Raw genomic sequence first — 27432 nt, 5'->3', positions numbered from 1 at the left:
TTTCATGCATGTTATTAATTGACCTATCATTTTGTAAGCTTATTTGCAAGATATTTATTATTAATGGATGATCATGGAGTTAGTGTCGGACCTTAGAACATGAGTCTTGCAACTCAATAAAATTCTCATAAAGCGAGATGAGATTAATACCGTGTAAAAACCATGTTGGTCTATGGTTTAATAAAAACTCATCGGCTCGTTGTTAAATTCATTTCAAAGTTAAAAAATATCAAGCAGGGCCTATGTTGGTCACTACAATGAGACAAGCTAACCAAATTGTTAAAATCCAAGTTCAATTAAAACATGACACTGATTTGACAAAAACTCATCAACTTAATTTTAAACTCGTTTTGAGGTTAAAACAAATCACGCAGGCTTACGTGGGTCCCTAAAAATTTAAAAACATGTTGACCTAGCTATTAAAACCCAAGACATGAAGCTAACTTGACAAAGACTCGTCAATGTTGTTTTAATTTTTTTTATTTGAAAATATTTTTTTACTCGTGTATACATACATAAAAAGGAGAGACCTTTTTTTTTTTTACAAAATGAAGCTAGTGTGAATGTGAAGTCTATAAAAATAAAAATAAATGAACAGTAACCATGTATGAATAGTGCAATGGATGGTGTTTTTGAAATCCAAGTTCAATTAAAACATGACACTAACTTGACAAAAACTCATTGACTCAATTTTAAACTTGTTTTGATGTTAAAACAAATCACGCAAGCCTACGTGGGTCCCTAAAAATTTAAAGACATGTTGACCTAGTCATTAAAACCCAAGACATGACGCTAACTTGACAAAAACTCGTCAATGTTGTTTTAATCTTTTTTATTTGAAACTATTTTTTTACACGTATATACATACATAAAAAGGAGAAACCAATTTTATTTTATTTTTACAAGATGAAGCTAATGTGAATGTGAAGTCTATAAAAATAACAATAAATGAACAGTAACCATGCATGAATAGTGCAATGAATAGTATTTTGCATTTTAAATAGTAACATGCTTTTGAAAATGAATATTGACATGCATTTGTGGATGTAAAAAGGTGAAAGCGATGTTTTATAAAATGAAATTGTCATGAATGCAAAGTCGATAAAAATAAAATAAAAGGACATTGATGAATAATAAAATATGTATTTTTTTAACATTTTCAATCATAAACTTTCAAGTTGCATAGAAGAATGAGAAAAAGAAAAAAAAAGAGAGAAATAAGGCTAGAAAGGCTGGTGTAATTGTTGTTGGTGGCGGAGACGGTGGTGGTGATGGCGGTGAAAGGGTTCTGGGTGATTTTATCTTTTCTTTTACTAATTTCCTTTTTTTTTTCTAGGCTTGAGCTTATTTGATAGTGTGGTTGTGATTGTTTTTAAAATAATTTTTCATGCTAAAATACATGTTAATGATGTTTTTTTATTTTTAAAAACTTATTTTTGACACCAGCACATCAAAATAATTTGAAAACACTAAAAACATATTAATTTAAAGTTAATAAAAAAATATTTTTTTTTCAAAAACGCTTTTAAAGTTAATAGAAAACTCAATTTCTCGTTTCAATAAGCTTATTTATTCTTCTATCTTGTTATTAATGTTTCGTCTTTTCTCTTATTTCTCTTTATTTTTTTTCCTTTTCTTCCATGGATAAAATTATTGGAGAAAAATGTGTAATTAGTAAAAATAAATAAAAATGGACGTCATTTCAGTTTAAATGGGGGAAGCTTCTTTTTTAAGTTAGTCCTTGATTTTTTATTTATTTTTACTAATTACACATTCTTCTCATCATTGCTTTCAATTTAGTCTATACTTGCTCATTTTCCTAATAATTGCTTTCAATTTAGTCCATGTTTGCTCATTTTCACGACCCTCTCATTCCTCCCCCTCTTTTAATTTAGTATATGGATTCTTATTTTGTTATTTTTGACCAATTACACCTCTTTTATCATCAATTCTTTTAATTTTCTCCCATTATAACATATTTATTATTATTATTATTAGATTTTTTAATTTATATTTTTTCTTGCTTGCACAAAAACAAAAGCATGTAAAAACTAGGGAAAAAAAACTTGGAAAAATTACCATAAATCAAAGTAAACATGTGGCTTTTTTTAATGTATTTTTTTCTTGTAATTTTTGTGTCTTATTTAGACTAAAAAGTTTTTTGTACTTTTTTTTACAAGGAATCAAAATTTGAGTTATTACAGCAATAATTAAAATGATGGTTGCTTGAAATTGTTTCTAGTTAAATTGAGTTTTGAACAGGAAGAATAGTTGCATTTGTACCCACTAGATCAAATATCAAATAGGTCACATTACTTCGACTCCAATATAATTTAATTTAAAATTCATGTTATGCGAAGTCTCGTAGTAGGGTCAAGTCAAATAAATAAGAAGAAGATTAATTATACTAACAAATTATTGGATTTCATTTTGTTTTTTCTAAAAAAATTTAGACAAATAGTTAAATAAAAAAAAGTAAATAGCAGGACGCAACACAAGATCAAGGTCTTTTATTTGGAGTTATCTTTTAGCTTCTTAATCTAGTCTTATATTACTGTTAATAATTTATGTTTTTAATAGTTATTTGAGCATGTAATCATCAATTAATTTTATGAAATACACGTGCAATATTTTCAATTCACATTTTTATTTTTTCTAATTAAAAGAAAATCTCAGCAATATATGCCCATATGTTTATTTTTTTTACATTGAAATTTTTGGATTTCATTTTTATTTTTTTTACATTGAAATTAACTTTGATTCGACCGCGCAATAAAATTATCTCTTGATGCTCCTATTTACAATGAAATGCAAGCATGGAGACTTAGTATTTTGAGAATATGATATAAATCATGTTTCATTAAAATTTTAATTTTTTTTGTTAAAAATTATTTTTTTTGTATATTTTGGATTGTTTCGATGTATTGATCTTAAAAATTATTTTTAAAAAATAAAAAAATATTATTTTAATATATTCTAACATGAAAAACATTTTAAAAAAATAACTACAATCATACTCAGCCTATGATATGACCTAAAAAGAATATAATAATTTTTTCAAATTGAATGACTGTTTGATCTAACCATAACCTATGAACGTGTTATAATTTTATTAGAGTTTTTGATGAAGCGAGGATTGAAACTATATTATTCTTATTTATGCAAAAATATCATTAAACTATAAGTTTTACTTGATTAATATAAACCTTGAATATCATGAATATACTTTTTAAATAAATGTAAAAAATTCTTATGTTTCCGCTTACAACAGCATTATTAGTCTTTGCTTGGATATTGATATTGCAATCAAAACAGCAAGAAGGCTCCTCAGTATATGAGCAAAGAACAAGGAAGAAAGGCTCTTAACTCTCGTAACATGTACTGTGAACCAATTTCTCAAGGCCCATATCGTTAAGGGGCAACAAAAAACCCAACTACAACCCTTCAAGGGCAGGCAAGAAGACGAGAGTGCAAGAGCTCAACACAAGCTCTTGAGGCCTAGAAATAATGAACAGCCCGGCCTGTAAGGAACTCAAATTCAATCAATCAATCTACTAATGATTTATAGAATTTGCTCATACAATGCACCCCCAAGTCCCACGTTTTTAGCGGCGAACTTAACAAGCTGCACCGAAGAAACCGACTTTAATACAGGCGGTCCTCCTCCCTCCCATTACAGAAATATCCTTATAAATCAATCTTCCTCGTGAACACTCTCTCCTATCCCTAAAATGGGCAGGCCATTGTCAACCGTTGAAATTCCCGATAGACGATACATTCCTGACCGCCAGAGCAGCCGTTATACGCCAGAATCTGACGCCTCCCCTGACCATCGCCGCCGCCGTGACCGTGGCAGTCCCTCTTATCAAAGCTACGACGATCGCCATCGCGAAATCGATCGCGGCAGACGCCGTCGTTCGAGCTCACCCGACTACTCTAGAAGCCCTAGAAGAAGAACAACAAGAAGAAGCCCGAGCCCCAGGCAAAGACAAACCCTAGATCATCCTCTCCCAAAAAAATTCGGCAAGGGCCGGTCTTTTCTTGATAGGAATGGAAGGGAATCGGATGAGGAATCCGATGAAGAATTGAAAGGATTGAGTTTTGAGGAGAGGAGGAGGCTGAAGAGGCAGAAGCTGAGGAAGTCTATGAGGTATTGTATTTGGAATGTTTCGCCAAGTCCTCCGAGAGGGGATAATGAAGAGGAATTTGAGGAGAAAGCGGATAAGATTGAGGAGAAGCATGGAGAGGATGAAGAAAAGAGTGATGATTCTAGCGGAAAAGAGAAGAAGAAAGGAAATAATGGAAAGGGGAGAATGGAGTCAGAGAATTCTGGGAGTAGCGAGCCAGAGTCCGAGTCCGAGTCAGATGATTCGAGGGAGAAAAGGAGGGGATTGAGTTCTAAACGTAGGAGGAGAAGGAGCAGTGACAGTGAATCAGATGTTAGCGAGAGCCAAAGTGAGAGTGAACCCGACTCTGAAGAAGATCGGAAACGGAGAAAGAAGTCCCGGAAAAGTATTAGTAGGCGGAGAAACAGTAGTAAGAGCATTGGTAGAAGAAGAAAGAGTACAAGGAAGAAGAGTAAGTATAGTGATTCTGATTATAGTGGGAGTGAGGAGTCTGATGATGATCGTGTGAAGTCTAAGAAGAGGAGTCGCTCTTCGGGTTCGCAATCTAAGGGGAGCAAGAAGAAGAGAAGCATTGAAACAGAGAGTGAGAATCTGGATTCCAATGAGGGTTCTGGTTCTGAGAAAAACAAAGTAAATGATGATGATGATGCTGACAAGGCTGAAACTGATGTTGAGGCATTGATGTTTAAAGAAATGATCGAGGCACAAAAGAAACCCGCTCTGGATGATGAACCTGAGGTTGGGCCAATGCCCTTGCCTAGAGCTGAAGGGCATATTAGTTATGGTGGAGCTTTGAGGCCTGGTGAAGGTGATGCTATTGCTCAGTATGTGCAGCAAGGGAAACGTATTCCACGTAGAGGTGAAGTGGGTCTTTCTGCAGAGGAGATTCAGAAATTTGAGACTCTTGGGTATGTGATGAGTGGTAGTAGGCATCAGAGGATGAATGCCATTCGTATCAGGAAAGAAAACCAAGTTTACAGTGCCGAGGATAAGCGGGCGCTGGCCATGTTTAACTATGAAGAGAAGGCGAAGCGTGAACACAAGGTCATGGCTGATTTGCAACGGCTGGTGCAGCGTCATATTGGGCAGGATGTTGGCCCTAGCCATGATCCATTTGCTGCAAAAGCATCCGATGGTGCTGATGCTTAGGGAGGTGTGTTATTATTTCTCCTTATAACTTACCTTATCATATTTTCTAGGGCTTTTATCTTGATTGATAATTAGTGGGATGATATGTTTTCCTTATTGATATTACAGTGTGTTCGAATGCTTATCATGTGCAATAATGATGGGTTATCTCCTTGTTAGTATCTTAGATGATAAACCTAACCACAAATCTGCTTGGTTAATCAGTTTCCTCAAAACCAGATGAAAGTGTAATAGATCAGAGTGTCTGTGCTATTTGACATAAATAAAAGTACATGCTTAGCCTCGACTAAAGTGTAAATATGGACTGTGATATTTAAAATCGGTACTTGTGAGAGTAGGTGACAAGGAAACTGAAATGATGTTTTTGCAATTACCTTGATTGACAGTTAAGAAATGGTTCGGGGTGTAAATGATTTGAAAATGAGAATGGGTAGAGGATACTGAATTTTGCTTACTGATCTAAATCTAAATACTGTAAATTAATTTTATGTGAATTAAAGCGAAGTTTGATTATTAGGTTGCAGTCTAGAGTGGAGTTCCCTGTGTTGTAATTTGTTTCTTAGAAATCTTTACGTTGACACATCCCTTTCTTCATATTGTATTTGTTTTAAAAAGTGAAAAAATTTCTACTGGTTTCTTGTTATCATAATTTTATCCTTACTTTCTGGGCTGTTTGCATTTATCAGCTTCAATTACTGTTTTAATGTCATTTACACTGGTTATAGTTAGGACTCGGGGTTAGATTTTAGAAAGGTATATTTCCTTTTTAATGATAACAGAAAAGGAAAAGCTGTGATTTCAGTTCAGTGCCTTAGTTATAGGCTAGGGGACATAAGTGAAAGATACCTGAGAAAATTTTAAAGCAATATCTTTTCTTTGAAAAGGATAATTATTCAGAGAATAGCTCTATGGTCGTGGTGTTCAATTAAAGGATTTTTGGGGTTGGAATTGCCTTTTTTTACCCCTTAATTTCTGAGTTGAGTATGTTTCACCAGAGAATAGCTGCATGGTTGTGGTGTTCAATTAAAGGATTTTTGGGGTTGGAATTTCCTTTTTTTACCCCTTAATTTCTGAGTTGAGCATGTTTCAAACCTACCCATCAAAATTTTAAAAAGGAGATATAAGAAAGAAATTGCTTCTCTGATAAATCTGCACTTGCATTGCATTTCTCCTTAAATGTGCTCTATAAACAGAAATTAGAGATTGTTTTGCTTGGATACTTGCATCACTGGGAATCAGGACCATGGGAAACATTTGTCTGTTTAGCTTAGGATTATGGATTTCATTCTACATGGTGTTTTCAGTTTGTTAGGTATATGTCCATGGATGATTGTTCTTTGATGGTGGAAAGTTTTCCATGCTGAAGTTGTAAAACATTGTGTACTTTTTTGCACTCAGTTTATGTTTTCTCCATCTCATCACTGGGTAGGTCTGTCATGTTTTTCTTTTTAATCTGCTTTCTCCTCAGTTATATTTCATGATGTGCTCGGCAAGATTACTATAATTTAGCCTGAGATTTTAATTCATGTTATCTTCCCACTCCACCGAGTAAAAGGGACCTGCCACTGATTGTTTTCCTGTGAAGTCTTAGAAACTTTGTGATGGGTTTATTGGCTATAACGCATGAAGTATCCTGACATGGATCCATCATGAGCCTGCGAACAAATTTCTTTGACACTTCTGTTTCATGGTCAATAATCTTGAATCTTTAATATGCTCCACCGAGTATGTGCTTTTGTTCCACTATTTTGTTCACACTTCCTTTTTATTCTTGAATTGTCTTATCTATGCTTATGAGAATCTTAATTAGACTATCTACTCGTGAATGCAAAGTCTTTCTTGCTAGAACTTCTGCGTTCTTAAATGCTTTGTGTGTATTTTAGGTATCTGACTGGCAAGAGAAATCCAAGCAAGCAAAAACTGGGAATATGACCTCTCACTTTTAATTCTGTGCATATCGTTCACATGCAAAAGTTGTGAGAGGACTGGTTTAGAGAATATTAATGAAGATCTCCATTGTAGGACATACATGTGCAGACATAATGTGATGTGTCAATAATTCTAGGGAGCTGGCGAGGGATGCTCATATTTATGCAACTGTATTAACTTAAGGAAAATTGTCTTTTTGTTTAACTAGACTTTTTACAATTATATATGAACTGTAATTTTGCACTCCTTTTAATCCTTTTTAAGTTGTCCATTATTTCTGTTATTTTTATGCTGTTTTCTTCTATTCAATTGCCACACCCAGCTTTGTCTTGAAGAACCCAGGGCTAAATTTCCCGTTGTCAGGCCGATTTCACTATACCTATCTACTCTACCAATGGTGCCCTGTGTTTTTTTTTACATAGACAGACACTGTTTGGAAATTAGACAAACCTACTCTCCAAGCGCTGCATGCTTCGAAGGTTAAAGCTTTGGTTGGGTGATTGGAATAGGTTGGTAATGCTGGTGAGTTTAGACTCGTCAAGCACTTGTTCCTGGACGGTTGCTAGGTGGTGCTAACGGTCATTTGTCGAAGCATCTCATACAGCATGGCTTCCATCTGGGATTTTGATGACAGTTTTTAGCTGTGCTGTGGTTGGGAAGCTATATATATATATGAACTCAATGGCGGCGCTAAGATTATCTGTTTGTTAGGAAGGATGGAATGGGTAAAGTGGAGGGATGGATAGGGGAGGATGGATGATCTTACTATTCTTTTAGTAGTTAGTCAATAAAGGGAGAGGAAGGATGAGAGTCAATTTATCTAAATTATTGATGGATGATGTTTTTTAATTTTATTTTTTTTAATTTAAAAATGTTTTTTTTTTTTAATATTAATACATAAAAAAATATTTAAATTTTAATAAGAAATAGTTTCAATAGCGGCACTGATCCCTTCTCCTCAATCCTCTCAAGGATTGACTGGCATCCCTTTATTTTTCTTTTATTTCTCTATTTGTAATTATCAATGTTTAAAATTGGATGGATTGATTGGGAGTTTTTCCTTTATTGTTGGCCAGATAATTAGATGGGTCCTTCCTCCTCTCTATCCTTTCCTCTTTACCCAATCCATCCCTCGTAACTGACACAGCTGAAATGCTGCAGGAGCCAAAAGCAGGGGAGAGGTTGATGTCTGCTGTGCATAGAAGTGGTAGGGTGAGTGGTGACCGTATTGATAGAGCCGTATACAAGGACATGTATTCTAATTAGCTGAAGGGTTGAAGTAGGAAGAATTATGTTCATTTCGGGGGTCTTTTTTTTCTTCTGAAAAGTCGTGTTTTTTTAAATATTTTTTAGATAATTTTAATAGATTGATATTTAAAATAAATTTTAAAAAAAATAACCTGACTTGGTTTTATCAAATAAGTTAAAGCCTTCACACATACTCGTAGAAAGTAATGCTTCTTAAAAGTAACGCCCTTGTTTTGGCATATTGGATCAGACTATTATGATTGCTACCACCACTTCATGGTGGCCTGGCGTCCGATTTACTTAAGTAAAAGAAGAAGAAGAAGAAGAAGATCCGAAGCATATAGGAGAAACTATTTTCTGGTATTTCTACTGGAAAGGACAACGGAGGTTGAACTCGGATATGTATGAGGATTCTAACCATTTTAATTTGCTCCTCTCCCTGACGACTAATACTGTGCTCAGCCTTTTGATCTCTCTTTGGACCCGAGGCATCATTCGGTAACATATGATCATGGTTTTGTGGAGCCGCAACATGATTTGAAAAGAATGCTAGTTGGGCTGGAACCAAAAAAATCTTAGCGGGGAAAAATGAAGGAGCAATTACAAAAAAAAATTATATATATTACAAAAATTAATTGCAAATCAAAAGGTTGTTGCATATATTTAATTAATCTGTTGTGAATAATCTTAAATAAAATTAAACACTTGTTATGCTGCGGGTAGGATAAAAAAAAATTAATAGTTGAAAAATTATAAAGGCTAAAAAAACTTAAAATTTGATGCGAATTGGATGATATACTTTTAAGATATTAAGATGATCATTTATTGAATTAACTCGGGTTAACCTTGATTAAACTGTAAAACTTGCGACTTGAGTTATAAGAACATGATAACTCTAATGAACACAAATTAAAATAAATTATAAATTCTAATTCCAATCAACCAAAAATAAAGAATGAAAATGAAATAAAATATATTCAATTTTATAAAATGACCAAAATATTCAACCAATAGATATTTATTTTTAAAAGATAGAGGACTCGACAAAACCTAAACTAATAGGTCAAACTTGTCATGAGAATAAAATTACCCCATAGAAAAAAATAAAATGACAATTCTTAACTAGGCCATTGTTGGAGTATGAGATTGTTAAAAAAAAAAAAATCAATTTTTAAAAAGCAGCAAATAAATTAGCCCAAGCTATACCATGTTAATCTATCAAATTCATTACTTGAATTATAAAACAGGATAATTTTATAGAAAGCAAACTAAAAAAATTATGTTTTTTTTTAAGTTAAGTGATAATTTCTTTGTTATTTTTATTTAGCATGGTCTAAAACCAAAATATTGGTTGATAATTTTTTTAAAAAAAAATTCTTTAATTTTATTCAAATGAAGTTTTTCTAAAAAAAAATTAAAAGGGAGCTCTTTTAAAAAAGAGCCTAAAAATCCGAACTTAATAAATAGACAGATTCCCAGGCCCAAATTCAAGGGCAAGCACACGCACTTATGTCATTTAAATTTTTTAATTGGTTGGGCGGATGACAGTCGTTTGTCTATTTTTTTTTTAACACATCGTCTGCAACCCTAGTTTGTTCCATTTCCAAACAATTCTCTTATTTTAAAAGCACAAAAAATATGTTAGAAAAACTAGTACCGATGGATTACAAGTTTAAATATTAACAAAAAAATTCGGTTAATAAATCTAAAAATTCTATAGCGTGACTTCTGCTTTTATATTTTATAAATCAGGAATGAATAAAATTGGCGGTTTAAGAAAATTAACTACCTCCATCGGAAAGTTCATTGTTTACTTAAAAACGTTTTAAAAGAAATCGAACATCGACCCACCTTGTTAAAAAAAATATCTCTAGCTGCGTCAACGCATTAACTAAACCCTAGTTCATTTAAATTAGATCCTCGACGATTAATCATCTTGCCGGAAAGCGACCTTCGAGCCAGCTATCATAATTCCCGGAATCTAAACCTGGGGATGCCATTAATGTAATGTATGGCAAGTAACTTTCACGATAGTTGGGTTCAAAAGGGTATTAAAACCGTACCACATGGCATGTTTATCAGCACATGGAGGAGAAGGTCTTGGTCTTAAAAAACATGGTCGGAGTTTGTGTTCGAAGACCAAGTTGTGCCATAAACTGCAATCAATGAAAACAGACAGGAGCTATTTATTCATTGCGGAAGTTTTTTTTTTTTTTTTTTTTTTTATGGTACAGGTCCAGACCAACGGGACCAAATTAACGAGGCAGGAAGGTAACTTCCTTCTTTATTGCATTGAACTCAAACTCACGAGCAATGATGTGTGCGAGCATGAAAGTTGGGAAGACAACCATGCCAGAGCCATAATAACTCTACTGCCATCATACCCATTTTCCTTGCACATCATGCACGCTAATAATGAGAGGGGGGGTCTTTGCTAATGATGTTGTGTAAATTCCAAGTAGGTTGGGAGTTAGATTTATGTCTTAAATAATTAATAATTGTTTTTGTTTTAATAATTTAACTCATTATTTTTAGTTAAGGTAACTGAAGTTAGGTGTTTGATATCTATAAAATATTTTTTTATATATATTTAGAGATTTTTTAATGATTAAGAGTATGTTTGGTAGTGTAGTTGCAGTTACTTTTTAAATAACTTTTCGTGCTGAAATGCATGTTAATAATATTTTTTTATTTTTTAAAAATTATTTTTGACATTAGCACATCAAAACAATCCAAAACATATAAACCATGTTAAATTTTAGCAAAAAAAAAATTGAATTTTTTGAGAACACGATTTCAACCACATTCCCAGACGGTTTCTAAATCAATGATTTTTTAAGAGAAAATAAAAATAATATTGCATACAAATACTCTTATAATAAATATGCAATCGATGATAAAAATTTCAAACATTTTATTTAAAAGATTCATTATATATTTATAGCTCGTAAATCATAAATATTTTTATGAGGATAAGATGTTAAAATGCAATAATGTCTTAATAGTATTCAAAATTAAAAAATATCTTTGACATATATGTTAATGAAAAATAATATTGGTAAGCGTTTAAAAAAAATTTATACGGTAACTCTTATATAATATTAATATTAATAAAAATACAATAATTCTTAAAAGAAAATTTTATACACCACATGGCATTTCAACTAGGGTGTAGACTATGCAATATCTTTTAGAAGGTGTTTGAGAGTGTGGTAGCTGTTGCTTTTCAAATAGCTTTTCGTGTAAAAAAACATGCCAATAATATTTTTTTTATTTTTAAAAAATTATTTTTGATATCAGCACATCAAAACGATCCAAAAAGTACAAACCACACTTAATTTTAACAAAAAAAAAATTCAAAATTTATCAAAAAACAGGTTGAAACTCAACCCCAAACAGGCTCTTAATGGGTAAGCATGCTTCCTTTTATTTTTTATCCCTCGTATATCCTATTTTGAATTGAAAATTGTTTAGTTAAGATCCGACTCAGAGGATTGCCCCAGAGGCCTAGATGCTGTCACAAATCAGACCTGGGTAACTGGGGATGAAGGACCGATTCCCTAGTATTTGTGCTGGTGCAAGCGTAGTAGCATGCAGAGGGAACCATTTGACGGGAGCAGCAACAACATTAATGGAACTCCAGTTTCTCCTTTTATTTTGATTTATCCTTTTCAACTCCAGTTATTGATTTTTTTGTCATAGCTAATTATAATTGGCAGGGGGGACAATTTTCAAAAATAAGAATTTACTCTTAAAATGATTATTTATGTGCCTCATTTATTTATAGGGTAGTAGGAAAACCAATTAAATATTTGTAATGCTTTTTTTTTTTCCTTCCTGGATCCGAGGAACTGGAGACAGCACTAATGGTTGTTTTTTTTCCAGATCCGAGGCACTTGACACAACACTAAGGGCTTGTTTGGGGAAACAGTGTTAGTGTGTCCAATATTGACATGGGAAATTGTTTTTGCTATTTCTTGCCTGCCCGAATTGCAGCCATGTCCATGGACAGCACAAGTTACTCGGAGTTCTTTCAAATTCTAACACAGTTAATAAAATAAAATAACACAGCATATAAAATATTTAGAAAACTAATATAATTTAAAGAGTCATATGTAATATCATCTATCGTTAAATGTCATATGCTATTGTCACGTATTGTAAAATTATTGGATACAAAATTCAATAAAGAGAAAGGAGAGAGGAGAGAAAAAAGAAAAAGAAAAAAATGACATAATCGATATTGTTAGAAAAATCTCGACAAGATGAATCTAACAATATTACAGAAGGTCACAAATTGTGAAGTGGATCACACAAGCGATCCAAGAGCAAATGATACCTCACACTTATAGATGACTCGTATGGCCCATCCCGTTCATTGTTTGTAATTTTTTTTAATGTTGTTAAATTTATCTTGTTGAGATATTTATAACGGTACTTGTGTCGTCATCATTGGAACTTTAATGTGCCTTCAAGATAATTTTATTTTATTTTTACTCTTTTCTATCTCCTATCATTTCACAAATTACAAGGAGACGCAAGAGGGAAAAAATGAAAGAAAAAATTAATAATACTAGAGACACTTTTAAACTCTAATGATAACAATATTAATACTATTGGAAAGATCCTAATAAGACTAATTCAACGAACATTAAAGAAGGTTACAAACATTAAACAAAGGAGGTTACACGAGTCATACAAAAGTATCGAGGCTCACTTGCTTTTGGGCGCATGTGACCCACTTTAATCACTGATAATGACTTTTCTTAATATCATTATATTCTTTTCGTCAAGATCTTTTTAATAATATTTATAATGTTGTTATTGGAGTTTTGATGTATTTTCATAATCTTTTCTTTTTCTTTTTTGTCACTCTTTTTTTTTAAAAAATTAAATTTTATGTACTTGCGGGCTGCAAATATCATTTATAATTCTCTAAGCTTTCCTATTTCTTTAAATATTTTTCATAATATGTTATTTATTTTTCTTACCATGCTAGAATCCGAGAGAACTAGTTCCTCGGGGCTCTGTACCTTATGGTATCCGAGTTTAAGTCTCTTGTCTCCACTTTATCCCAAGCAGACGTGACAATGCGATGATCCAAATTCACTGTCCGAGAATAATCATTTTTTTTCCTTTCCCCTCTCATCAGCCATGATTTCCTCAAAATTATTGGTCTTCACTATTTATATAAACAATGCTTCAGAGATAAGTTAACGTTGATTTGAGTGATAATTATTGAAACGAAGTCATTGATCCGCTCCAAACAGCGGGCCCAGTTCGAGGAATTAGTTGCATCTCAGGTGGCTGGTCATCACCTAATGTAATAAATAATAATAATAATAATAATCCACTTGGGAGAATTAGAACAGAGAAATTTGATCATGGAAGCACGTTGATGGATAACAGGTGGTCAAAAGAAGCAACTAATCAAGGGCTCAAAAGTTTTTGCTTCTCAGGTTTTATCCTCCATCACAATCACGAGAGCCTGGTTTCAGCAAGAGGGTCCCAACTTCTGGTCCATCCCATGAGCTCTGCCAACCAAGCACGTACAGAGGCACGTGATTCACCATAGGCTCCTTGCCACGAGCACATAAGCAACAAATGAAAATGAAAATGTCCTTTCCACCTCCCTCTGAATATATTTGATCACAGTTGCCATAACTTTTTCTTCATCAGTGAACAGACAAAGAAACTGCAGGAAAATGATGGTATTAAAGGTTAAAGAAACTTTACAGTTTTTCCAATCCTTTTGCTTCCACTATAGTTACATTTGTCTTACTTGATAATTAAAAAGAAGAAGATAATAATGCATATGCAGCTCAACAAAACCTAAAGGCCAAGAAAGGGTGGCAAAAGTTGGCGTTCTTAAGCATTAAGCTTTGATTTATCGAGCTCTAATCCATGTGGTATGTCAGTTAAAGGGGAGGCCCCATTATGAATTCTTTTAATCATGTACGAGAGGAAAATGAGTAGAGAATGTAAATGCGCTAGAGAGAGAGAGAGAGAGAGAGTAAGTGGAGAGAAGAAGATTAATATCCCTTTAATTTTTAAAATGTTTTTTTTATATTTTAAAATAATATTTTTTATTTTTTAAAAATACTTTTAAACGTAAAAACAAATAAACTTTTAATCCGGTTTGTTTTTATAGATACGATATATTTTTTTGAAAAAAGAATCCTTTTGCTTTTCTTCTATGTAACGTGTAGTATAATAACCAGTCATTTTCCAGCAAACATCCAGCTGCCTTTTCTTCATGGTCTCCCCATGTTACTCATGCTTTCTCTTCCTTCTCTGATCTCTATCCATCCCTAAATATGCTAAGCGAGTTTTTTTTTTTTTTTTTTATGTAAATTCATTTGGTGAAACTAAGTAAAGAGTCACCGACATTGACAAATCTAAGCAAATCTAAGTCCTTTCTCTCTCCCTGTAGCTTTGCAACATATATAGCTTCTGGCAGCAGAAAGCAGCGCGCGCCCAGATCAAATTGAAGTGTAAAGAAGCTAACTTTGGAGCATTTTGGAAGACGGGGTCTTGAGTTTACAAAGGTACTATTGTTTTTGTACTGTCTTCATTCTTTTCGCCTACTAGCAAAGAAGTTCCAAAATTGTTAGATATTAGCGTGCTTTTATTGGTAAAATGAGGGACTTTCCTTCTTGTTTTGGTGAAAGTGGCGTTCAAGTAGCTGATTCATCTTCTTCAAGCACAACAAAAGCTGCTCAAAATTTGGTCACTTGTGTCTATCAATGTAAATTACATGGCCGTTCTTGTTTAATTACTGTTACTTGGACCAAGAATCTCATGGGTCAGGGTGTTGGTGTTGCAATTGATGATTCAACAAGTCAGTGTCTTTGTAAGGTTGATATAAAGCCATGGTTGTTCTCTAAAAGAAAAGGGTACAAGAATTTAGAGGTAGCTTCTGATAAGGTTATTATATACTGGGACCTGTCCAATGCTAAATTTGGTTCTGGGCCAGAACCTTCGGAGGGTTTCTATTTGGCCATCACTTTTAATCAAGAAATGGTGTTACTTCTTGGGGACATGGCGAAGGAAGCGTGCAAGAAAATTGAAAGCGCTCCAGCGCACACTAATGCCATTTTTATTGCTAGAAGAGAGCATATTTTTGGGAAGAAGTTTTATGGTGCAAAAGCTCAGTTCTGTGACAAGGGTCAGATGCATGATGTTACTATTGAATGTGATACAATTGATCTTAAGGATCCCTGTCTTGTGATCCGCATTGACAGTAAGATGGTAATGCAGGTTAAGAGACTGAAATGGAAGTTCCGCGGCAATTATACTATTCTGGTGGATGGCCTCCCTGTTGAAGTGTTTTGGGATGTTCATAATTGGCTATTTGGAAATTCTATGGGTAATGCAGTTTTCATGTTCCAAACTTGCTTGCCTGCAGAGAAATTATGGAAAAGCCAATCCATTCTTGATCCCTCTGTACTGACCTGGTCGTGCTTGCAGAAATTCAGAGACTGCCAATTACAAGGTCTTGGTTTCTCCCTTACATTGTATGCTTGGAAGAATGATTAATTTTTTTTCCACTGTCCGAGCCGTGATAGATAGGTCCTGCAATGTTTTTTCATGAATGTTGTGATATAGATACAATTGTTTGCACTTGGAAGTTCGCCCGTTTGTTTCCTTTTTTCCCTCTCCCCGCTTCAGCTAACTAGTATTTTATGATCACACTAACCAGTTTCTCTTAATCATTTGCTTCTAGGGATTTAGCCCAAGCAGTGATGTTTTAGATTTTCTGTTATAAACTATCCATGGGTGCTACCAACATCATATCTTTGTGGAGCACTGCAGTAAGATTGTCCTCTGTGTACTCTCACGACAGCTTTTATTATTTGCGAGACCCATAACTTTTGTTGTAAAGAGATGAGATGCAAGTTAACCTGTTCTAATTCCTAGATTGCAGCAGGTATGTACATCTTTTACGTGGGGTATGAGGCGATTTATGAGGCAATAATTCCTTGCTCTGTTCGAATGTGTGCAGCCCTACTTGCTTCTCATTTTCTTTTTATTCTGGTTCCAGACTAGCTGTGTCAAACCAATTTCATATGGTTCTGACAAGGAGATGGCAGGCACTCCATATACAGTGAGTCAGTATGTTATAGGCTTTTAAGACTCTGAACCTCACCCTTTTATCTTGTAGATCACAAATTTGAGATCAAAATGTGGTTGAAAGATGCAGGATAGGTGAATTTGATGTAAAAGAAAAGGGCGAGATTGAGAATCTAAAAAACTATGTTCTAAGTTACTGTATATGGAGCAATGAACTAGTAGTGTGTCTACACAGTTGCCCTTCTGTGTGAATGATCACTGTTCAACAATGATGCTGCTGCTGCTGCTGCTACACAGTTGCCTCGTTTCTTTTTTCTTTTCTTTTTCAATATGAGCCTCCTAGATTTGGGTGTTTTCTCAAAATAATACTTTTCCAAAAAGAAGTTTTGAAAAAGCAGTAAAAGCTCGGAAAAAAGAGAGGAAAACGACACAATCGGTAGGGAAACCCAATTTTCTTAAGATTATTCACATGATAAAACTAATTTTTTAGGCAGCTTTTGGAGTTTGCGGTACCATATGTGTCAAATGTGTAGCTTGATAAAAAAACTATTATGATTTTAGATATAATTGTTGGATTAAATTTAAACTTTATCAAGTGATTTTAAGGTTTAGTTGTAACAGGTTGAGGTTTGAAAGACCCTCAAAAGGATGTTTTTGCTATTTTATTTATTTTCCAAAATAATTTTGAATTTTAATTACTTTTTATACTCACCTTTAATTAAAAAATGCATCAGTATCGATGAACCAGCGTTATGACATTACTTTATTGATTATTAACTTGTTATTTTTATCTTCCTTCTCCCCCATTGAAATCTCCAAGTGAGTTTCCTCTGTTTAATTTCTTTTCTGCAAAACTCTTTTCTCCTACTTTTTGTATAAACAATACCACGGAGTCCAAGTTTCGAGTTGTAGACAACAATCCATCTTCAATTTTCAACATTGTTTGGTTTTTTAAGAACAATTTTTTTTAAAAGTTTCACCGCTAAGAAGAGTGCAATCCAGTGGATCGTGCTCTTCCCAAAAATACAATCAACGAAGATAGGTTATTTTCTCCAAAACTTTTTTCATGTGCTATTTTTTTAATTTTTTAATTTTGAAAAAGCGCTCCTTTTCAAATTCAAAATAATTCACTGGTACTATTTTCATTTAGAATTATTGTGATTGTTTTTAAAAATATTTTTAACTTGAAAATATATTAAAATAATATTTTTTTAAAATTATTTTTAATATCAGCATATCAAAATAATTTAAAAACATCTAAAAATATTAATATGAAGTAAAAAAAAAAAATAATTTAAATTTTTTAAAAGCGTTTTTAAAACGAAAAAACAAACAAGATATCGAGTTTGAAAAGCTATGTTAAAATAAAGTCATAAATTATAGTTTTTTTAATAAATATTTTAAAAAAGAATTTAAATAGAGTTTATTTAAAACAGTACATGTATTAATTAACTAAATGTTTTTAAATTTATAATTAAAGTAAATCACAGAGTGGACAGTATATGAAACAATAAGTCTTAAAAATTTATGAGGTATTTAAAAGTGTGGTAATGATTGTTTTTTAAAGTATGTTTTGCTTGAAAATGTATTAAAATAATATATTTTTTTTAAAAAAAATTTTTGATTTCATCACACCAAAATAATAAATAAACATTAAAAAAATTATTTTTTTATAAAATATTTTTAAAACAAAAAATAAAAGCGCTGTAATAATATTCTACATGATCTGAAGCAACAGCAGAGTCATGACTTGGTAATTGGTAAAACGAGGAACGCCCAAAATAGCGAGCTTATATATAAATTAGCAGGAAAAATACTAAGTGGGCTGTCTGTCCCAAACGAAATGGGAGCGAGCTGGTTGAATTGTTTCAACTTTCAAGATTTGAGACATTATACAATTGTCAAAGTATTTGCTTGGCAACTTGATTAAGATAGTTTTTTTAAAAAATTATTTTTTTATTTTAAATTAATATTTTTAGATCATTTTCATACATTAATATAAAAAATAATATTTAAAAAATAAAAAAAATATTATTTTAATATATTTTTAAATAAAAAATATTTTATAAAATAATCATAACTTATATTTTCCAAATAAGCTCTAAACCTTTCCTGCTTGTACACCTAGGCATAAGCTAGGGGCAATTGAATTCGATTCACCTGATTTAATTTTATTTTTATTCAGGATTTCCATGTTTAATTGAATTTGTTTTTCTCTCCAGAGTCCAAGAAAGATTTTCAAAAATAACTATCAAAACTCTTGTTATGAATAAAAAAAAAGGGACGAGTGAGCCTCTTAATTTAACCTTTTCATTTTCTCACACACTGATCTAGTCATGTTCATTTTTAATTTCTATTTTTTCTTAACGTAGCTTCGCTCTTTTCTGAATTCTTAGTTTTTTTTTTAATAACATTATTTAAAAAAATAATAAAATAACATAGTTTAATTATTATTCTTTTTTTTTTTTGCAAGATAGCACAAATTGGTACATGTGGTTAATGAAAAACATAATATTTCAAAGAAATTGTTAAATAAATCATGACAGAGGTAAGAAAAAAAAAAACAAAAAACGAAGAAAGAAAGAAATTAATAATTATTCACTTGCTTTTGAGCGAAATGAATTATTCACTCCGATGAACATTGATGATATTTTTTAGCTTTATTAAATTTGTCTTATTAAATTTATTTTTATAATATTTATGGTGTGTAATCATAACTTCAATGAAATCTTTTTTTTTTAAAAAAAGAATATTTTCTTTTCTTGTTGTAATTTGTATAAGTTTTTATAATAATTTATTTGAAATGTCATGATAATTTTAAATATTATATTCTCTAATCATTACATTTAACAAATATTAGTATGTGCTGAGGAAAAAAATTATGCTATATTATTTGACTAATATTTTATTCAAATAATGCTAATAAAAGAAAATACCGGAATTCTTGCAACATATTTTATTAATCCAGTTCAAGGAGTTCACATGTCTCGAAATAAAAATTAAACATTATGAAAATTGTCTTTTTTTAATACCTTTTTTTTTTTTTTTTTTGTCATGCAATTAGTTCTCTTGATTCTTGAAGATGATAACACTCTCCTTTCCACATCCACCTTTCATTTTCAGGAAATGATATAAACCAGTTCTTAAAATATCCTAACTTTTTTACTGTTCAGACTTCACAGACCCATAAAAATGGGAACTCTCCTCTTCCCTCTCTCCCTCTGTTGTCCACCAAGTCTGAGACTGAGATCCAATCAGTACGCCTGCTCAAGAACCCATCTCTCAAACCCAATTTCATACCCTCATATCTCCTTAATCACTTCCAGGTCCAACAGATTCAGAGGCAAAACTGTAGTTTTTGGAGGGAATTCAAGTGACATCCCAAACGAGTCTCAGTTTCTAGATGAAAATGGAGCTGTTGATGACATGGATGGCTATCTCAACTATCTTTCCCTCGAGTATGACTCTGTTTGGGACACCAAGCCATCATGGTAATTCTCTTCGTCTTCAATTCATGTTAGTGTTACTTTCTACTTTTCTTCCTAAATGTTTCTATCATTGCCTCCGCTGCTCAATGATTGCCATGCTTTACTACTTGATATGGAACTTCAAGAGATGGCCTGCTTTTCTCGTCTAGTGATAACCGACAAGTCATCCCCAGGGATGGCAGATATTTCTAGCGGTAAATGACGAGTCGTTTTAACGATACACCGGTCATTCATTCACGGGAGTGATGACAATCTTTCTAATGACAAACATGCTTCCGTTCTTTGTATACCTTTTCCAATTCCCAGCAATCTTTCTTTGTTTTCGTAATGCTTTTACTTCAGCATGTGTGTGCTTGTGTTACTTATGAATTGATCGCCTTTTTTCATGGATTTGTCACTAGGTGTCAGCCGTGGACAATAACACTGACTGGAGTATTGGTCATTGCTGGTAGCTGGTTAATCTTTCACTCGGCTGTTGTTACAACAATCGTACTCTTATTAATATGCACCTGGTGGTACATTTTTCTGTATTCTTATCCTAAGGTATGAATGACTCTATATCTTAATCGATGTTCGCTTGATGCACGTACTGTATCAACGAAAGGATATGCTTAAAGGTTCTTGAGTTTTTGGTTTATCTGTGAATTTTCAGTGGAATATGCGTGGTTGTGTATTTTTGAAAGTGGAATAAAATTACACGCCGAGCAGGAGATATGCGAGGTTGAATAGACATTAAGAAAATGCCATTTGGGAAGGATATCCTTAAAGGGGCTTGAGATATCATGATGTGGATTGTCATTCATGGTAGAGTTAGTCAAGAAACACATTGGGAGAGACTGAAGTTCTCGAAGACTTTGGCATGATGTGAATTGTGATGCATAACTTGTAGTTATTTCATATTCTTGAGTTGTTTACAACTTGTGGTCATTGAGCCTCTCTTTCTTTGCATCTGCATCTGTTATCGTCTTACCATTTTACTCCTCTCTCAGAAATACAATGGCAGAAATATAGACTCAGAAATACAATGGCAGAAATATAGACTCAGAAATACAATGGCAGAAATATAGACTTGAAATTCTCAGATAGGCCAATAAAGTGAATACATGTTTGTTTTTTTTTTTTGCAGTTTCGGGACATAAAGCAGAATATAGACAGTCTGTCTGGTTCTCTTAAGGAATTTATAGCTGAATAAGATTTATGTCGCACATTTTTCTTATGAAAGTTATGCAGAATATTTGTATGATGTGCTATAGTAACTCTTTATTCTGCTGAGAGAAATGTACAGCATCTTAATTTCTGTAATTTTTGACAGGTTTATGCAGACATGATCGCTGAACGAAGAAAGAGGGTGACAAATGGTGTTGAAGATACATTTGGCATGACGAAGAGCCAATGATTTAAACGATATATATATAGACACACACACATCCAAAATGTCCATTCGTCATCCCTCTCCCCTGATATACATGTTCGTAATTAGAATTGATGCGCTCGAATCTGAACATGGCCATTAGTTTTGCGTTATTTAGATATATTTTTGTATCCATTTGTCTCAATGCTCGAGTACCAGTCTTCGTAACTTTTTTGCTGCATGCCTCTGGAGTCCAGCAGATCATGTTCTTACTCTGGCCTAGCTCCATCCGAGAGAATCCTTTAACCGTGGTCTAAATAGCAAAATAAATACCAGAGATGTGTCATGTTTGAGCCCTGATCAGCAGTGACATTGAAGCCTAATATATATGTCGATCATGAATATATATGCTGTAATGTGAACCTTCGCAGAGTGTTGCTAGAAACGAAGGCACTAGTTTAGAGATCTCAAACTTGCATGCGAGCATAAGATGAGGCCACCCTGAATTTCTACTTTTATTTTCTCTCTTGCGTGTTCGATGCCTAGTGTAACAGTTCGTTTGGGAAAGAAGTAAGTGGAGGGGAGGGGAGGGAGGTTGATGAGCTCGTATTCTTGTATGGAAAGAAAATTCTTAATAAATGAGAAGAAGAATGGGAAGTGACATTGTTTTAATCTTATTTTAAAACCGTTATTCCCCTTCAAAGTTTCACCTACAAATGGAATTTTTTTAGATTTTTTGACATTAACTTGCTATTTTATCCTTATTTTTTTTTAAAATAATGTTCTTTTAATAAATAAATATTTTCAATCTTAATTGTCGTCTCATCTTCAATTAAAAGGGTATTAAAGATATTTAATATTTATTACCATTCTTGCCATCTCTTCCCTCTTTTAACTTCCCCTCCTCTCCTATTATAATTTTTTTCCAAACAAACTGTAACATAATTTGGAAACAGAAATAATTACTTCTTGGATTCAAAATGTAACTAGTAATGACTAATAGTGTGTTTGAGAGAGCTTCTGTGTTTTAGGTGTTTTTAGCTTGAAAAAATATTAAATTGATATTTGTTTAGTATTTTTTTATGGTTTTAATGTGTTGATATTAAAAAATTAAAAATTAAAATATATATATTTTTATATAAAAAACTATTTTAAAAAAGACTTTTCAACTCAAAACTAAATCCACAATTTGCAGCTAGAAATCAAAGTCCCAGCTAACTCTATGTAGTCGAGGAGAAATTATTATGAATAGTGCAGAACCACCGTCGAGATGACCAAAACAACAAAACAAAAAAAAAAAAAAAAAAATGAAAGACAGTCGAATGTTAAAGAAAACCTAGGTTTGGTGATTCGATTTATCTTTATTTAAAGGTAATTCTTTCATTTGTTTTTATTTTTCTAATTAAGTTAAATTTATTTTTAAATATACATTGAGTTTATAGATATTAATCTATAGTGGTTTGTCCTGAAAATCTTACCAAGAATATAGATTAAAAACTTAAACATATAAAGTATAAAATTAGCTCAATTGGTAATGTAGTATAAGAACATTTAAGAAAATTATTCTATTATATATGTAAACATTAACCTTTTATTTTATTAAATCAATACAATATAAAAAATGAATGTCAACCTGGCGTATTTATTTAAAGTGAAGAAAATAATAAACTCAGTTTTAATATATCATTGATTGAATAGAAAAAAAAATCAGCCTAAAGTGCTTGTTTAATTTGAAAAAATAATATCATATAAAAGTCATATTATATGATGTTTTTAGAATATAAATAGGTACTTATTAACAAACAGTTTAAAATATAAAACAATAACTCACCTTTAAAATGTGAATCAACTTTATGAAAATTTTCAAGGCACATTCTAATTCTTTGTATTTTCCTTGATATTTATTTTTATTGCGGATACATGTAAAATACGTAGTAATGATAAGGACCATACGAAAATGAAAGGGCCGAGAGAGCTTTCTCACACTGTAAATGCCTTGTTCAGAGTGAGAGGATTTTCAAACCAACTTGCTGGGTTGTGGCAATGTTTTATAGTGCACTCCTTATATTTTTTAGAGCTTTGTTGCTTCGAGAAAAAAAAACATTTCACGAGCTCATATTTGTTTTTTTTAAATGTTTTTAAAAAATACTTAATTTTAATTTTTTTATTATATGAAATCATTTGACATTAAAAAATAAATACTTTGGTAGCTAGATTCCTCACAGACACTTTTCTTTTTAAATCACAATCTGACAACAACTTTCTCTTTCTAATTAAAAAAGAATTGAAAAAAGTAAAATGAAGTTTGATATTAAACTTAAATTTTGTAAAATTCAAGTGGACCAATTACCTGGTAGCTAAAAAAAAAGGGACTCAAATGCATTTTTGATATAAACGTTTAATCCACACTTGTTTTACTTTTTTGTTTTCACTTCAATTCTTTATTTCAATTCAACCCTCCTTTACAAAAAAAAAAAAAAACATATAATTAAGCTCTAATTTGATCTCAAAATGGCTCAATTAATGCAAAAAAAATTAGTTTGAAGATTAAATTGAAAAAAATTAAAAATTACACTTTTATAATTCATAGTATAACATGAGTGGATGAACAAAAACAACAATAATAGTAAAAACAACAGTGTGTGTGTGTATAATAGGACAAAAACATTTAATATATATTTTTGCTTAAAATTTATTATTTAAAGAAACATATTGCGTTAATGATTATTTTTTAAGTCTATTGCATTGCTCAATTTTTTTTTTTTTCTTCTAACTAATGAAGTTTTAAAATTACGAGTATAATATGTCTGGCTAATGACTCAGAATCGATTTCAAATAATTTGATGAATTTCACATTTTCAAGTGGATTTTCAATCTAAATCCCACATACCTGAATCTAATTTTCCCTTTACTTTATCCGGACAATTTGATTTTTCTTTACCATTTCAATTAGATTTGAATCATCTCATATTATTTAATAAATTCATTATATATATATATATATTACTTTTTTATTTTGCTCCAAATCATTTTCATTCAACAATTTTTTAGAAACAAGCAATCTTAACACAAGTATTGTTGTAACCTTTTCTGTGTATTTTTTTTAAAAAATCATGTTAAAGAAATAATTGCAGTTTTTTAAAAATTATGTTGTGGGATTAATTGTTGCATGTAAAACAAATAAAAAACAGATTTTCATTAAAAAAATTATGTTATTATAATTTCTATAAAATTAAAATTATATATAAGATCTAATAAAAAATAAAATTATTTAATTAACAAAATAATCTTTACATGGTAATTAGAAGAAAAAAAGAGAGAAGAAGCTGCGCACCACCAAACAGTGAAAAAGGATCAACATCCGTTTTGAATCTTTTGATGTCATATAGGCACCCACAGGCCACAGCCTACCCATTTGAAGAAAAGAAAAGTACCGAAACACCCACCATCCACTACACGCGTTTCGACTTCATCATCCGCCATCAACCCAGCGGACTCAAACCCTAAGATGGATCTCCTGAAGCAAGAGCTCCTCAAGAAACGCCAAACCCTAGCCCAAGATACCGGCGGAAAGAAATTCTTCAAGCGATCCGAAATCCAACAAAAGGAAATCCAAAAACTCCGCGAACAAGAAAAACGCGAACTCGAAGCCAAATCCCAACGCCAATCCTCCTCCTCCTCTATCACCTCCTCCTCCACCACCGCTACACCAAACTCCAGCGTCGCAGCCTCCACCGCCACCACCACCACAACCAAAAATTCTTCTTCTACCGCCACCACATCTAAACCCCTAACCGTAGAACAAAACATCGACAACCTCGTCCTCCCCAAACAAGAAGTAATTCGCCGCTTCAGATTCCTCAAACAACCAATTACTCTATTTGGTGAAGATGACGATGCTCGTCTTGACCGGTTAAAGTATGTTCTAAAAGCTGGACTTTTTGAGGTTGATAGTGATATGACCGAGGGGCAGACCAATGATTTTTTGCGCGATATTGTAGAGTTGCGGAAGAGGCAGAAGAGTGGGATTGTGAGTGGGAGGAAGAGGAAGGACAGAGAGGATGGAGGGGGAGAGGACGGGGAGGGAGGGGAAGGGGATGGAGAGCTTGGTGGTGAGTGTGGGGCTGGTGGGGGTGATAATGATCTGGATTCAAAGCGAATGAAGGCCAATTTTGAGGAATTGTGTGAAGAGGATAAGATCTTGGTGTTTTTTAAGAGGTTGTTGAACGAGTGGAATCAAGAATTGGATGAGATGGCTGAAGCAGAGAAAAGGACGGCGAAAGGGAAGTCAATGGTGGCAACTTTCAAGCAGTGTGCTAGGTATTTGAATCCGTTGTTCGATTTTAGTAGGAAGAAGGTGAGTGCTTTTATTTTTTGTTTTTTCTTTGAATTTTGATGTCACAGTGCAACTGTTCTCTGTGAATTTAGATGTTAGCATGGTGTTTCTGGTTATGTAGCTTTAGTGCTTTCTGTGTGCATGATGCCAATACGTTGTACATCAGTGCAAATCTTTTTTACCTGCGAGTATAAGCTGTAACTATGCTAATATGTGAGTCTCGTCCATCCGTAATCAATCTAGATCATTAGAGACTTAGATGACTGTTTTCCTTTGATATAAAGCAAACTTAACGGGGATCTAGTAAATCTATTTCACATGTTATGATCCCAGCCAATGCAGATGGCTTCTAGACCTGTGATAATGTTACCGTTAAGATAAGAGATGGTAGCATAATGCGGTGAATAAGAGTAATATTGCTCCGTGCAATGGAAAATTTAAGTTCTCAAAATTTTTTGGTCTGCTCTGGGTCCTTTCTGTTTTCTCTGCTGATAACTGTGCTGCACTGTCTCGCTCTTGCACATGGAGATAAAAGGGTGCATTTTATAGAAAGAGTTGTCCCATTTCATTTTCAACACCAAAACCTGTACTTAGAATTACAGATAAGTGCCATTCATTCAACTCGTGCTGCATTCTTATTTGTAGATTCTTCCAAGTGACATTCGCCAAGGATTGCTTCTGATGGTTGAGTGCTGCATGAGGCGAGACTACTTAGCTGCAATGGATCATTATATTAGACTGGCGATTGGAAATGCACCCTGGCCAATTGGTGTTACTATGGTTGGTATCCACGAACGTTCAGCTCGTGAGAAGATTTACACCAACAGTGTGGCCCACATTATGAATGATGAAACAACTCGCAAATACTTGCAGTCAGTCAAGAGATTAATGACCTTTTGCCAACGACGGTACCCAACCATGCCGTCTAAAGCTGTGGAGTTCAACAGCCTGGCAAATGGCAGTGATTTACAGTCGTTATTGGCAGAAGAGAGGGTTTTTGATGGCAATCAACCTTCAGAAGGGAGACTTCGGCTGATGCCTGCCCCGGATGAGAATTAGGTATCATCTTTATGGTAGTTATCTTTTTATCCAATGTTTTTAACGGAATATGATGTTTAATGCTTTGGAATACGGTGATATTTGGACCTTGTATGTTTTTTGTTGATCTTTACTGAGGCTGAATTGCTCACTTTACAAAATTGAAAAATAAGAAATTGACAAGTGGGGATTGAAGAATCCCTCATAGAGCCCGCATATTGACAAGCAGCTTCTGTTAGCGTCTATCTGGAAGTCCTCGATATTTTTCTCTAACAAGTGTTCGGTGTAAGTGACTTCTTTTTTTAAGCGTTGTAAAATAAAAATTGATAAAATAATACAATGCAAAAAATATATAAAGAAATAATACAGTTTATATTTATGATACGATGATTTAAATTGCAATTGCAAAATTGGAAAGACAGGATTTAATAAGGAGAGATGGGGGATAGGGAGGGGGGGGGGAACAAAAGATTTTGGATATACACTGAAATTTGGATGATGATATTATTAATATTGGTGATTATGATGATGATATTATTGATATCGGTATCAAATAAATTTAATGATATGATTATTAACAAAAGTATGCTAAAAACAAGTGAGTTATGATATTTTTGGGTGAGTTTTGATATCTTTGAATGGTTTGTGTGGTTTATTTTGTTTATTGTTTATATATTTTTTTAATGGTATCCG

At 32.8% G+C, this 27432-nt stretch overlaps 4 protein-coding genes across 7 annotated transcripts; all 4 read left to right on the top strand.

The window, feature by feature from the left end:
• Positions 1-3578: 3578 nt before the first annotated feature.
• Positions 3579-8488, top strand: LOC118061686 (uncharacterized). 3 transcript variants are annotated; one of them, XM_073409439.1, is made up of 2 exons: positions 3579-5280; positions 8367-8488. In XM_073409439.1, the coding sequence occupies exon 1, from the start codon at positions 3732-3734 to the stop codon at positions 5274-5276; it is 1545 nt and encodes a 514-aa protein (XP_073265540.1). In that variant the 5' UTR covers positions 3579-3731; the 3' UTR covers positions 5277-5280; positions 8367-8488. The 3 variants fall into 3 exon arrangements, with proteins under 3 accessions (XP_073265540.1, XP_034931106.1, XP_034931105.1); XM_035075215.2 differs by lacking the exon at positions 8367-8488 and adding an exon at positions 7528-7830; XM_035075214.2 differs by lacking the exon at positions 8367-8488 and adding an exon at positions 7160-7451.
• A 6018-nt stretch (positions 8489-14506) lies between these two features.
• LOC118061687 (uncharacterized) lies at positions 14507-16795 on the top strand. 2 transcript variants are annotated; one of them, XM_035075216.2, is made up of 2 exons: positions 14507-15948; positions 16180-16795. In XM_035075216.2, exons 1-2 carry the CDS (start codon positions 15093-15095, stop codon positions 16185-16187), a joined length of 864 nt encoding a protein of 287 aa, XP_034931107.1. In that variant the 5' UTR covers positions 14507-15092; the 3' UTR covers positions 16188-16795. The 2 variants fall into 2 exon arrangements, 1 of the variants encoding a protein (XP_034931107.1); XR_004689611.2 differs by having other exon boundaries at positions 14531-16383; positions 16498-16795.
• A 2631-nt stretch (positions 16796-19426) lies between these two features.
• LOC118061690 (uncharacterized) lies at positions 19427-22028 on the top strand. Its single transcript, XM_035075219.2, has 3 exons — positions 19427-20017; positions 20416-20557; positions 21327-22028. The coding sequence occupies exons 1-3, from the start codon at positions 19719-19721 to the stop codon at positions 21408-21410; spliced, it is 525 nt and encodes a 174-aa protein (XP_034931110.1). The 5' UTR covers positions 19427-19718; the 3' UTR covers positions 21411-22028.
• A 2738-nt stretch (positions 22029-24766) lies between these two features.
• Positions 24767-26890, top strand: LOC118061689 (uncharacterized). Its single transcript, XM_035075218.2, has 2 exons — positions 24767-25722; positions 26347-26890. Exons 1-2 carry the CDS (start codon positions 24874-24876, stop codon positions 26758-26760), a joined length of 1263 nt encoding a protein of 420 aa, XP_034931109.1. The 5' UTR covers positions 24767-24873; the 3' UTR covers positions 26761-26890.
• Positions 26891-27432: the final 542 nt, after the last annotated feature.

The sequence above is a fragment of the Populus alba genome, chromosome 5 (assembly GCF_005239225.2).
Source record: "Populus alba chromosome 5, ASM523922v2, whole genome shotgun sequence".
NCBI classification, from domain to species: Eukaryota; Viridiplantae; Streptophyta; class Magnoliopsida; order Malpighiales; family Salicaceae; genus Populus; species Populus alba.
Note: the sequence above shows the minus strand (reverse complement) of the source record. Positions and strands in the feature narration are given on the sequence as shown.